Source organism: Mus caroli, chromosome 4, assembly GCF_900094665.2.
Source record: "Mus caroli chromosome 4, CAROLI_EIJ_v1.1, whole genome shotgun sequence".
Lineage (NCBI taxonomy): Eukaryota > Metazoa > Chordata > Mammalia > Rodentia > Muridae > Mus > Mus caroli.
The window spans coordinates 129,631,554-129,645,519 of record NC_034573.1 but is presented as its reverse complement, the minus strand read 5'-3'; the positions used below and the strand labels follow the sequence as shown (position 1 = coordinate 129,645,519).

The 13,966-nt window shown below is 51.1% G+C and overlaps 1 protein-coding gene across 1 annotated transcript; it reads left to right on the top strand.

Moving 5' to 3' along the window:
• The first annotated feature begins 406 nt into the window (after positions 1-406).
• On the top strand, positions 407-6,215 carry Klhdc7a (kelch domain containing 7A). The gene has a single exon (XM_021161388.1). It carries the CDS (start codon positions 793-795, stop codon positions 3,112-3,114), a length of 2,322 nt encoding a protein of 773 aa, XP_021017047.1. The 5' UTR covers positions 407-792; the 3' UTR covers positions 3,115-6,215.
• The last annotated feature ends 7,751 nt before the right edge of the window (positions 6,216-13,966 follow it).

The following is a 13,966-nucleotide window of genomic DNA, read 5'->3' as shown; positions in this document are numbered from 1 at the left end:
CTTGGGTTTGGGGTCCACAGTGCTGATGTGGGTTGGGGGTTGTGAGGAGTGAGTCACTCCTCCACAGGCCTCTTTTCCTATGAGGTTGGCTCATCATGAAGAGGAGTCAGGGTCTCTAAGGTCTCATTTTGTCTGGGTGCTAAGGCCTTGTATTTCCTAGCTGCTTCAGCAAAGCTGGTTTCTCTCAACTTGTTGAGTAGAGGAGGAGGGCAGAGGCAGCCAAGGGCCCAGTCAGGTGGCTTGGCCGCCAGCCCAGGCCCAGCGTCCCCACTGTTTCATTGCTTGGCTGGTTAAAAGCTGACCCCTCAGTTAGGGCCAAGGCCATCCCCACACGCCTGTTAACTGTGGCTCCACCTGCCCCGGGAACCAAGGCAAAAGCTGCCCCAAGCTTCCAACCTAAGGATTTGCAAAAGAGAGAATAAACACCCTCACACACAGATCAACTGCACCGGCTTCTAGGCGTCTGGTGACAGTTCTGCTAAGAGATTCCTTCCTCTTTGAATCCCTGTTGGACACTCCCTCCCGCCAGGGGCTGCAGGTGACTGATCTGAAGCTTGGGCCCCTCCAGTCCGGACCCTCCCTCCTTTCAGGCAAGGATCCAAAGAGGCCAGCTGCAACCTTAGCCATCCCCTGCCCCATTGCCGCCTCAGTGGACTCAAAGTCACCTCTGCTCCAGCAACCGCTGGCCAGATCCGGCTAGGGACTCCCTCCCACTCCACAGCAGGATCCAGGAACTGGTCCCTATTGGGCAATCATTAATCGGATTCTTGGCATTCCCTGTCCCTGGCCAGCATGCTCCTCACTGGAGAAGGAGCAGAGGGCCAGGACTGGCATTTGGACATGCAGCTGCCCAGCAAGGTGGTGCTGTCCGCAGCTGCGCTGCTCCTAGTAACTGCGGCTTACAAACTCTACAAGTCCAGGCCTGCCCCAGTCGGGCAGGCAGGGAGAAACAACAAGGACCACAAAGCAGAAAATGAAACAGAGGGCTTGGGACAACTTGCCTTCCAGGAGGCTCCACCGGGGACCCTGCCAAGGGGTCGAAGACGCAGGAAGGCCAGCAAGGGGGCTGGGACCTCACTGGACTACAGCTTGGTGGATCCAGAAGACTCCTGCATCCTGGACATTTCCAGGTCTGAAGAGGCCACAAGAAAAGGCTCTGATGAAAGTCAGGGCAGGCAGTGTCCAGGCTCTCAGCAGGTGCCTCCTCCCTGTGGTGGCCAGGAAGCCGGAACAGATGTTACAGGTAAGCCCAACCCTCCCCACCTCCCTCATTCGGGCTGTGAACCCAGGAGCTCCTCAGGCAGACTTGTGCCAGGAGTGGGTGGCAGCTGTGTGGGTGACAAGCTCTCTCCATGGCCAGACAGCAGACCCCCAGAGGAAACAGGATCTGGGGACCCGGAAGCCCCCAACGGTTGGACTGATCTTACACTGGTCAATGGTGACATGAACCAGAGTTGGGTCTTCACACACATGACAGGGGTCAGCAGGGGAGAGGCCGGGGTCCTCCAGGCTGCTGCAGACATGGGCTTGGCCACGCAGCAGCAGGAAGGAGCCACCAACACCTCCCATACCTTCTCATCTGTGGCCCGGATCCAGATGGAGGAGAATATTATACAAAAGGCAGAGGGACCAGGGCTGAAGGGCAGAGTATATGACTACTTCGTGGAGTCCATGTCGAAGGCTGTCTCCAGGCCAGTTCCCTGCCCAGCAGCTCTGGCTGATGCTCCATCCCCTGGGCCTGGACCAGAGCCCCTTGTCACCGGAGCAGCCTCCAGAGATGAAGCCGCTAACACAGCCGGTGGTGGTGCATCTGAAGCAGCATCCCTGCAGCCTGTGGCATCCCCGTCTGCACCAGGCTTCAGCAGAAAGGTGAGTCTTCTGCAGATCGCTGAGAACCCAGAGCTCCAACTGCAGCCTGAAGGCTTCAGGATGCCTCTTCCTGCCCACCTGGACCAGAGAGCCCAACTCAGCTCAGCCTGCAGCCACGGGGAGCCCCACGTGCAGCTTGTAGCTGGGACCAATTTCTTCCACATCCCGCTCACCCCGGCTTCAGCTCTGGATGTCCGCCTGGACCTGGGCAACTGCTACGAGATGCTGACCTTGGCCAAGAGGCAGGGCCTAGAGGCCCTGAAGGAGGCAGCCTACAAGGTATTGAGTGATAACTACCTTCAGGTCCTCCGAAGCCCAGACATCTACGGGGGCCTGAGCGGAGCAGAGCGGGAGCTGATCCTCCAGCGAAGGTTCCGTGGCCACAAGCGCCTGGTGGTGGCAGACATGTGTCCCCAGGATGATAGTGGCCGCCTCTGTTGCTATGACAATGTGCAGGATGCTTGGCACCCACTGGCCCAGCTGCCCCCAGAAGCCATGTCCCGGGGTTGTGCACTCTGTACCCTATTCAATTATCTGTTTGTGGTGTCTGGCTGCCAGGGACCTGGGGGCCAACCCTCCAACCGCGTCTTCTGCTACAACCCCCTGACAGCAATCTGGAGTGAGGTGTGCCCACTGAACCAGGCTCGGCCTCACTGCCGGCTGGTGGCCCTGGAGGGGCACCTCTATGCCATTGGAGGTGAGTGTCTGAATACAGTGGAGCGTTATGACCCTCGCCTGGACCGCTGGACCTTTGCCCCGCCTCTCCCAAACGATACATTTGCCCTGGCACACACAGCCACGGTGTGCGCCAATGAGATCTTTGTCACCGGGGGCAGCCTGCGCTACTTGCTGCTCCGATTCTCGACCCAGGAACAGCGTTGGTGGGCCGGCCCCACCGGGGGCAGCAAGGACCGCACGGCCGAGATGGTGGCTGTGAATGGCTTTCTCTACCGTTTTGACCTCAACCGCAGCCTGGGCATCAGCGTGTACCGCTGCAGTGCCAGCACCCGGCTCTGGTATGAGTGTGCCACGTACCGCTTACCTTACCCTGATGCCTTCCAGTGCGCCGTTGTGGATGACCATATCTATTGTGTGGGACGCAGGCGCATGCTCTGCTTCCTGGCGGATCACATCTCACCCAGGTTTGTGTCTAAGGAATTAAAGGGTTTCCCTTCTGCACGGGGCACCCTTCTGCCTGCCGTCTTGACCTTGCCTGTCCCTGATGTGCCTCAGACCCCTGTCTAGCAGTCCCTCAGCTGGGCCCCATCAGGATTCAGAGAAACCCCCTGCCTATCACTCTGGGTAAGAAGCAAGCAGGACCATGACAGGCCGTGGAGTGGAAAGTGATCTCTCCTCCACCACAGGCTATGGGGCCTTGGAGGATTCTTGAAAAGCCACATTACAGGCCTGCCACAACATCGAAGCCGGAGCCTAGCATTCCATGACAGCTGGAGTCCCACAACTTCGTGAGTGACTGACCCAGCACTGTGATTCAAGTCAGGATTCCTGGTGGGGGCTGTTTCAGGATCCCACAGAAATGAAGGGTTACAGTCTTCTCCCAATCACAGTTCCAGGGGCCAGGGTACCTCCAGACGATTTCTCAAGCTGGTTGGTTTTCTGTGAGCTACCACAGACCACCTTCTTAAGCAATGGTCTCACCAATTCCTAAGCATTGAGGCCCACTTTAGAAGCTTCTAGAAGCACCTGGAGCACAGGTGGAAAGAACTGAAGGAGGGTTTGGGCAGGAGCAGGAAGCAGCTCAGGATAGCCCTGAGGTTTGGCCAGCAGGACAGGCACAGCTGAAGCTGAAGGCATCCACAGTAACGCTGTTTGAGAGCATATTGGCCAAGGCCCACTTTTTTTTTTTTTTTTGTTACCTCAAGTTCTGTGTGCTGGAAAGAGAAAGGCATCCATCTTGACAGGAGTTCTATTTGCATATTAATCATTGCACAATTGAGGTCTTGGGAGGCAGATGTGGTTCCAGGCTCCCTTTTCCGGCCCCTGCCATGCCCACAACCACCTGACCTCAATAGACTCCCCAGAGTTCAGAATCCTCTCTGCCTGGGCAGGGCAGCCACCATTCTTCAGCTCGTCCATGTGACCAGCTCTGTGTCTGGTGGCCGATGGCCATCTCATCTGCCTCGTTGGATGAGAAGGAACGAGGAAAGGCAGGTCTGGGATGGAGCCATGGAGTTGGAAGATTCTAGTGGAGCATCCAGGCCCCCAATCTTTTATATTGAAGGGAATCCAACTTCCAGGATGAAAGGCAGAGAGCCTGGTCCACCCTGTTACCCTGCCTACTAAGCCCTTGCTCCATTCTGAGGGAGACAAAGATATTGAGAGAAAAGTGATGATGCTCTAGAGATGAGCCAGGAGCCAGGGGGGTGCGAGTCACAATCGGGGCGGGGCCTGACAAGTGGACGGATGACAAAAACCTGGACACTGGCCCTATAAAAAAACCTTCCCAGATCCCAGGGGTGGCCATGCAGCTGTGAGAACTGAGGCTGGGGCACTTTGGGGAAGATTTGGGGTTAGGATGTAGAACAAGGAAGAGTTTTGACATGGAGATGAGAAGAGAGCATTTGTTGTACTGTACAAGGTGACTATTCCTGGCCAGAGGCCTAGAGGAAGAACCAGCTGAACACACTTGAAATTGAAAGCTGAGCAAGAAAGACTGTCTGAGCCAATGTCCCCTCCCCTCTGCCCCTTGCCTCCCCTACCAAAGTCATGTCACATTACTCACACATCAACCTCTGAGAAACATTGGGGTGGGGGAAATGGATGGCTTCAGTAAAATGACTCAAAGAGGACATTGCCAGGCGGAGGTGGGGCAAGGTGCTTTTGGGAGATACACCCAGCTTCCAGGCACAGGCTAGCCCGAAGATGAAACATGTTAAGGAAACTTCCAGAAGCCTGTGGCACACCAAAAGTAAGAACCAGGCAAGTGATTCCAGGGAAGTTGCAAAAAAGAAAAACAAACAAACAAAAACCCCAAAACCCTGTGTTTTGTGAATTGTGAATTGTGAGTGTGATCTTTATTGAAAGAAGGGGCGCTGAGACTAAGCTGTTGTACATCCCTTAGGCTCACGTGGCAGACATCACCAATCAATCCCTGATGAGCCCTTATAATGACCTCAGAACTGTTCAAAACAGAAGCCCCACAGTCATGGCCCGTAGGTTAGAGCTGGCATGTCGTTACTGGCTTGACGAGGAGCTGGTTTGGGGAGTGGAAGTGGTTATAGCAGAGCCAAGTAACCCAGGGAACCCAGCAGAGGCACGGTGGACAGAGTTCACTGGTGAGATGAACACGTGCAGTCTGTTTGGGCCAGGCTGGGCACTGCTCTTCCGGTGGGGGAGCAGCAGTGTCCCAGTGGAGGAGAACAAGCTGATTCATAGACCAATCACAGGCACAGAAAGCGATTGAACTCAGCATGCTTAACTGCTAAGGCAAGGGCAAAGCAAGCCCTGCAAGACAATCAGGCCTCCGAGAGGAAATGTATCGAAATGTATCAAAATGTATGGGAGGAGGGATCAGTTTGGAGATTCACCTAGAGGGAAGGGGAAGGGTTTTGCCACAAAGGCAAGGGGACAGGGCTGCTTCTGAGGAGGACAGTCTCAGGGTGGTAGAGGGATAGACCACTGATCTGGCTTTGTTCCCTGGGAGAGAAGCCGATTTGGTACACTTGGGGACAGTTACAAGGGAGTCACAGGTACCCTGTTCAAGTCTGCGGCTGTGGGCAGCCTGCTGGCTCAGAGTCTAATTCCCACTTGACTTTAGGAAACAGCCTACAGTCTGGGGACATCCTGGCCTCAGCCTCTGAGTAGCCTAAGCATCAGGGGGCTCTGAGGACCATCTGTCTTGCTTTTTTTCTAATAAGAGTTCTTACTGCTTTAGGGGAGGAAAGATGATGTGAGGGTTATTTTCCACTTTAAGCCTGTCTATGTCCCTTTATAGAAAAATAAATAGACAATTGGAAGATAGAGAAATGTATTTTAAAAAACTGTCAATTCTGCCACCCAAAGATGTCTCCTGAGGGGTGTGTGTCCCTGGGGTCTCTTTCTTCTGTTTGTAGGTTTTGTTTGGCTTGGTTTTTGCCCGGGTGTATTTGTGCTGAACATACAATTCTGTTGCTTCCTTCTGCACACAGCGTTTTTCAGAATAAGCATCCTCCCGTGTTATTACAAACCCTCGGTAAACATCATTTTCAAAAGGCACTGAATATTCCACCCACTGAATGGATCGCACTTTATTTAAACACGTTCCCCTCCTGTTGGGCCCGTGGATTCCCCCCACCCCTGTTGGTTTCTTTTTCTCTCATAAATAAAATAAATGGTCTTTGTTTCTCTTTCTTCTCTGAGGCCTCCTCCAAAACCAGAAAAGACAGACAGGTCTAGGTCCTATCTGGAGGTACGTGGTTGCCAAAACAGCCATAGCCGGTAACATTTACCAGGAACTGTAACTTGACCCATTTTGGACTGTCAGTCACACAGCTGACCTTGGTGATGCTCAACCAGAAAGTCAGAGCTGACTGGTGGGAGGGGCCGACCAGGCACGCTTCCTACAGAGCAGTCAGTGCGAGGACCCTGTCCCCGTTGTCCACACTTGCTAGTGCAACTCCTCACTACCCAAACAGCCCCATTTACAGGGGTGAAGACTGAGCTCGGAGAATTTAAGGAAATATCTTCCCCACAGGCAAATTTTAAAGAGTTTTTATTTAAAGTATGCTGGAGGGACTGGGGATGTAGCTCAGTTGGTAGAGTGCTAGCCTTGTAGGCATGAAGCCCTCCCTGGGTTACATCTCCAACATAGCCGAAACTGGGTGTGATGGTTCATATCTCTAACATTGGCATTTGGGAGGCAGAGACAGGAAGCTCAGAAATTCAAGGTCATCCTTGGCCTTATAGTCAGTGAGAGACCAGTTTCAAAACCCCAAAACAAACGTCGGAGTGTGCTGGAGGCCAGCTTCGCCTTGGCTTGATGCCAGCGTCACTCCTGGATCTTTTTTTTTCCTAACCCCAGTTTACCAATGCCAATCAATCATGCTCTGTTTATGAACCTTCAACTCAAAAGAGATGTTCTCCATTCTCTCCGTGCTTACGGCTGTAAAACGGGTCTGTCCCTGACAAACTCAAGCCGGTAGTGAGAGACCACGCTATCCTGGAGGGAGGGTCCAGCTGGAAGGGGCAAGGTCCCCCCTCCCCCACCCCAACTCACTTGCCCAGTGTCTTGTCTTGGCCTCTCAAAAGCCAGACTGTCTGTGCTTTAAGCTACAATGGCCCTTTCTGGTCTGAGAAAGTTTGAGGTTTCTCCAGATGAAAGCTAGTCCTATTTTAGATCATCTGAGTTTTAGAAGTGCAAGCATATGCAGGGAGGGGGAGGTCAGGACTGGCCTGCTCACTGATTGGTGGTTTCCCAGGTCAGAAGGCCGCCATCTTCCTTAGAGCTTGACTTAGAGCTCAGAAGGACATTGGAAATCAGCAGGCGGCCTGGAAAGCCTACAGCTCCAAGGGGAGGGGCACCTTCCCCTTACAGGGTAGGAGTAAGGAGAGCAATCCTGGCCTGGTGAGACCCAGACACAGGCTTCCTCTGCTTCCTGCCTTTGTCAGCCTTACCTGGAAGAGCCCTGTGGCTCTGGCCCCCCTGGGAGTCCCCTGAAGCTGCAGCTCCAGCCAGCAGCAGCCCCCTAGGCAGACGTGAGGCTGCGGCAGGAGGAGGCAGATGAAACCTGCGCAGAAGGCCCCTTCAGGGAGCCCGGGAACAGAAGAAAGGACAGCCTGGAGGGAAGACTCTACAAACAGCTCCCAGCCTCCGGTCCTTTGAAAAGTGAAAGGCAGGTCAAAATAAAACAAAAAATGAGACTGTATCAGAGTCTGGGTTGCCTTTGTGTGAAAAGAGATGGGAATACCAGCGTTCTCAGCCCCAGGGCTCTGTACATGCGCAGTAGGCAGCATAGCCGCCATCCCTCCCCGATGTCGCCATGGTAGGGTATGTGTCTCGGCTGCATCCTCACAGCCTGGAGGAAAGCCAAGATAGGTCAGTGCACTGAAAAGAAATAATAATAATAGCAATCACTATTTAAGCCAGTCGTGGTAGCACTGATCTGTAATCACATTTGAGACGTATAGACCAGGGGAGGAGCAGTTCAAGGCCAGCCTTGGTACGCAACAAGTTTGAGCTAGCCTGGGCTGTATGGCACTTTATTTATTTGTTTTTTTTTTTGTTGTTGTTGTTGTTTTGTTTTTTTGTAGTTGTTGTTTTTTTTGTTTGGTTGTTTGGTTGGTTGTTTGGTTGGTTTGTTGTTGCTGTTTTGCAGAGTGGAGTTAATAAATATATTTTAGCATAGATTTAGAACAGGGGCTAAGAGAAAGAAAGCAAGACCCACTCAGAGCGAAGGTGTGAGCTTTGGAAAGGCACACACTCCCGTTATCTTTGCAGAGTCACATGCAGGTAGCGCCTGCAGGATGGCAATTCATAAGGTAAACTCAGGCTCTCAGGGATGCAGGCAGCTAAGGTGTGTTCCATAAACAAGGGCTTATCTGAGATGCCCAGAGAAATCTTAGAGGAGGGATAGGGCCCTACTCAAGGGCAAATGATTTCAGGCCTTAAAGCTGGGTCACTGCTATTAAAAACAAAACAAAACAAAACAAAAACCGACAGTCAAAAAATACAATGAAAAAAAAACAAACAAAAGATCTATGTATGCGGGAGAGCCTTCACTGCAAATGCTGATCGTGTTGGAAGCTTCGCTTCCTGGACTGTAAGAGGCTCCCCCGAGACTCCAAGGTAAGTGGTTCTGTTCTAATCCGGATCCCCACAAACTCCCCCATTTCCCTATTCTGACAGAGTTTCCCTCCCCTCTGAGATTTTGGCCTCTTGACTTTGAGTTGCAGAAGGCCATGTCTCTGTTCTGTGTACTTGCTTCTGTAGCCAAAGTGTAGCCCCTACCTACTCAGGAACTAGAAACCTCCACCCATGTGATCTGAGGGGATGAGAGGATCCAAGCTTGCAGGGCAGAGGGCCATCGTTTGAAGGGAAGAGAAGACATCGTTATCAGCCTTCAAGCCCTGTCAAGAAATACGGTGTACGCTCATTCGAACTAAGATCAGCTCACACCCTTCTCCTACCTGCCTTTTATGCTAAGAATATGCAAAGCAAGAAACAGAGTCTATCTACATCATTAATTGAATACACCAGGCTTGTAAGACTCATTATTAACTAAAAAGAGATCTTAAAAAAATTATTTATTTTTATTTAGTGTATGTGAGCGTTTGTCTGAATACATGTCTGTATGCCTCCCGTGTGTGTGTGTGTGTGTGTGTGTGTGTGTGTGTGTGCCTGGTGCTCACAGAGACAAGAAGAGGATATGGAATCACCTGGAACTGGAGCTACAGACAGTTGTGAGCTACCATGTGGGTGCTGGGAACTGACCCAGGATCCTCTGATAGAGCAGCCAGTGCTCTTAACTGCTGAGCCCTCTCTCAAGCCCTGGCTGGCCTGGAACTCTTCACATAGACCATGGTAACCTTAAACTTGTGAGCATTACTCTTGCTGGGATTCCAGACATGTACCACCCAAGCCACCAAAACCACCAAAGCCATGTCTACTAAGTAAGCTCTTTGTGTCTTTTAAACAGGTTTGTTTTATTTTGTTTTTAAGAGACTTGGGCATCAGGTGTATCTCCATGTGACAGATGCAGAGGGGCAGCTTACAGAAGCAGTTAATTTGGTTCATGGTTTCAGACAGTCCATCCATGAAGCCCTGGCTCACTGTGTCTATTTTTGTGCCAAGGCAGAGCTTCAGGCCCGGGGCTATGTAGTTGAACAAAGCGGCCCAGGCCAGGGTGACAAGAAGCAGCAAGAGAGCAAAAGAGCCAGGAAATGTCATCCTTCCGGTAGCCTGTGTCCCTCAACAAGGCCTTGCCTCCTTCTTTGGCATCATCTTCCAACAACATCATTAAATTATGGTTCCATCCATGAATCCCTGATTAGGATAGAGTCCATTGGTCGATATGGATTCCTCAGGGAACGATCCGTTCTAGAAGCCTACCAGTTCCCTAACCCATGAGCTGTACCAAACTTCATCATGGAGTCTTGCTATATTTTGGTCAAGTTAGCCCTGAACCCTTGAGCTCCAGGGGATCCACCTGCCTTAGCCTCCCAAGTTGCTGGGCACACAGGCAGATGCCACGGTGTCAGGCTTCTCAGACAAAGTGTGGCAAGTGGGCAATTCCCCACTCTTTTGTCCATCAATGCTTTCAGTCCTAGAATCTGGTCATATGACTTGCTTTGACCTCTCTGTGGGACTAATATACTTGCCATAGCAGAGGCTTGGAAGTTGATCGTGTGTGTGTGTGTGTGTGTGTATGTGTGTGTCTGTGTCTGTGTCCGTCTGTGTGTCTTTGTGTTTGTATGTATGTGTTCAGATGAATCTATGCCTTGTTCATGTGAGTTGCATATGCACACATGTGTTCACAGATGTAGAGTTCATGTGATGTAGATTGAAGCTTTCCTCAATCACTCTTCACTTTATATTTTTGAGCCTGGCGCTCATCGATTCAGCTAGGCTGCCTGGCCAGTGACCTTCAGGGGTTTGCTTGTCTCTGTCTCCCCACACTGGGACCACAGGTGCATGCTAGGGTACCCAGACCTATCTCCTTTTTAAATGTGGGTGCTAGGGATCTGAGCCAAGTTTTCATGCTTCTGCTGCAAGCTTGGCATCGCCCCAGCCCTCAAAAGTACTGAGAATAGAGTTTTCTCAGAGAAGGCCTGAGACTGCCACTGTGGAGAAGAGCCCAGGCTAGCCACTAAACAGGCACATGGCACCATCACCCAAGCCAGTAGCCTGCCAATGACCTAACCTGGGAGTGAGATCTCCCACATGCCTTGACCACAGATGTTGGAACTGAGCCCAGTCAAAGAGCCAGGGCTGAACCCAGCACAAGTTGCCCATCCAGAGGCGCACAGGAGAAGCAGGTGACCGTGGTTGTAAGCCACAGACATGTGCATGGGTTGGCAATACACAACAGGCCTATGAAGTCTGAGCTAAGGCCACCACTTTGGTTGAGAAAACTAGAGTTCAAGGCAGTGAAGCAACTTCCCTCCCCAGAGCACACATCTACAAGGGGGAGGAGCTAGGATGCCACCTCCGTCTGTCTGTCTGGCATCAAGTATGGGTCCTTCACCATTCAGCCCCGTGGCCGGGCTCGGTTCTATCCAGAACTAGAGCTGGGGTTTCCGTCTGAGGACCTGCTCTGTCATTCCAGAAGGACAGGACCTTCTCCAGGGCCCAGGAATACAGGATGAGGCTCTCAGTCAAGTCAGAGGAGGGGCTTAGAAAGTTCTAGAGCACAATACAGGGGAGGCAGCTCAGAAGGTAAAGTGCTTGCTGTGCAAGTTCGGATCCCTAGAAGTCAGGAGTGATGTCATGCGCAGGGAATCCCAACACTGTGGAGACTGGCCAGCCAGTGAGGCTAAAATAAGGCAGATGGACAGCGCCTGAGGAATTAGTCAAAATTGGCATCAGGCATTCAGCACACACACACACACACACGGTCACACACAATCATACACACACACACACACACAGAGAGAGAGAGAGAGAGAGAGAGAGAACCCCGCCTAGCCCCACCCATACGGGGCGGGCGCTGCCGTAGCCCCGCCTTCCCCTGCTTCTCGCCCCAGCAGCTCTTGGCCAGACTCTGGAGTTACTTACCTCGACAGAGAAACCTCGTACACAATCAACAAAACTGTGAAAGCACGTTAGAAGGTGGCGAACGTCACCCTCCTGTGATGTGTCTTTATTTGTAATGAGTGTCAAAGGAATGCGGCCTTGCTCAGTTCAGGAGCACAGTTTACCCGTCTGCAGATTGCTGTTTATTTCCCACAATCACCTTGATTCGATCGCGCGCAGCGGTCTACCTGCTAGATCAGAGGAAGGTTGGCTTTAACCTGGCCTCAATTTGAATCTCAATAAATGGAGTGAATTCTTGCAAAAACAAAACAAAACAAGAACCTTCTGTAACTAAATCAAATCCTAGGGGGCCAAATCAAATCCGACCCTCCTGGAGAGAAGGTTTTCCTGCCAGGATTGGACCCGAAAGCTTTAAATGGCTCTGATTCTTTCTGTCTCTGGCTTCTACTTACTCAGCCCCCTCCCATTCCCAGACGCAGCTGGGGGTGGAGGATTGCTGGGGCATATTAGTCTCGGGGAGATCCACGCAGTTCACGTCTCCTGAATTAGTAGCCCCACCCCCTTTAAAAAGACATTTAGGGTGGCCATCTGGGAAGCTGGGGCTCTGGGGCTCTGAGAGTCTGGGGAGTTGGGGAGTTGGGGATCTGGGGAGTTGGAGATCTGGAGAGTTAGGAATCTGGACACCTGGGGAGTTGGGGATCTGGGGGTCTGGGGGTCTGGGGATCTGGGGAACTGGCTTAGTCAGCTAAGTGACTGCTGAGTAACCTGAGTGAGGACCTGAGTTTAGATCCTCAACTCTCACGTAAAACTGACTGTGGTGGGGAGCATCTGTGACCTCAGTGACTATGAACATGCCCCCTCTCATTCTCTCTCTCTCTCTCTCTCTCTCTCTCTCTCTCTCTCTCTCTCTCTCNCACACACACACACACACACACACACACACACTCACACAAACACTCACACACACTTATTGACACACACTTATTGACACACACTTATTGACACACAGACACACTCATTTGCACACTCACACACATACTCATTCACATATGTATTCACACACAGGCATGGTCATTCACACACTCACTCACACACACCCATTCACACACGCATTTATTCACACACATTCATTGAGTCATACACACACTTATTAACACACATCTTTCCACACACATTTATTCACACATGTATTCATCCACACACTCATGCACACACACACTCATTCACATACACTCACTAAATAAATAAATGAAAAGGCAGGGGTTTTTTATGTGTGTGTGTGCGTGTGGTAAAATACACATGACATTTGCCACCTGGACAACTTGAAAGTCCACTGGAAGGATGCTCGTGCACAGCCTGAGTCTCCTTACGTGGTTTTCTGATTACCACAGATATATAAACATTTACTGCAGGATATATAATTGGAAAAATACAGCCTCCGAAGAGAGTGGAAACCATTTCTCCTAGAAACAGCCCCATTCCTGCTTGATTTCTTTATTTTGTGATTTTAAATTTAAAAAATGTATTCCCTCAAGCACCGCAATTGATGCTGTTTTTTTTTCTCCTATCAGAATATTATGACTATTTTTGTGGCTTGAGTTTTAAAACTGTATCCCTGGGTCTCTTTTGATTGTGGTAAAATATACACAGTATAACATTTTTACCATTTGGGCCATTCATAAACTGAGAGTTGGACGGCACAGTTCTTCTTAGCACAAAGGGAACCTCTGTGCCCAGTGCCACCCCACCCCCTCTCCCTGGAGCCCACCCGAGTGCACACTGACATTCCCTCTGGAAAACATCCTTCCAAGGGAGAAGGCACACTCAGCTCTGTCAGCACAGATAATTGGAAACACGCCTTAAGCACAAAGATAGACTGGTTTTTCATTCATTCTAGAAAGTTCCATAGACCACACTGGCAGCCAACTCAGCGGGATGCTTTGGGGCAGGGGAATCTGATGAATGACTTCCTCTCACAGACACCACATCCCTCCTCATCCCCACGAGCAAGACAAGGGAGGCTCCTCTACTCCCTGCTTGCTTTTCAGGCTTCTGGCTCAGTCAGTTACTTTTGGCATTTTAACAAAATATAGTTTGAAAGCAGCAGAATAATACACAGCATGCTAATGACTGTGTTCATTGTGGGTCCTCACTGTGCAAGTGTGACTCTTCCCAGGGATGCAGAACTCAGCAGCTGTGATTAAATGGTAACAGTCTCTTCCCAGTTGTGGGATACTGGGGCCAAGGACTGTATTTGTGGAGAATGGCTAGGGTTGGGGAGATGGCCCTCAGTTGACAAGTGCCTACCTTTCTGTCATAAGGACATGAATTCGGTTCCCCAGGTCCCATGAAGGCAGACGGCACTTGTAATCCTACTGCTAGGGAGGTAGAGGCAGTGGAATCCAT

Bases quoted from the DNA above. Each gene is read 5' to 3' on its own strand.
- Klhdc7a (XM_021161388.1), top strand. From the start codon at position 793: ATGCTCCTCACTGGAGAAGGAGCAGAGGGCCAGGACTGGCATTTGGAC.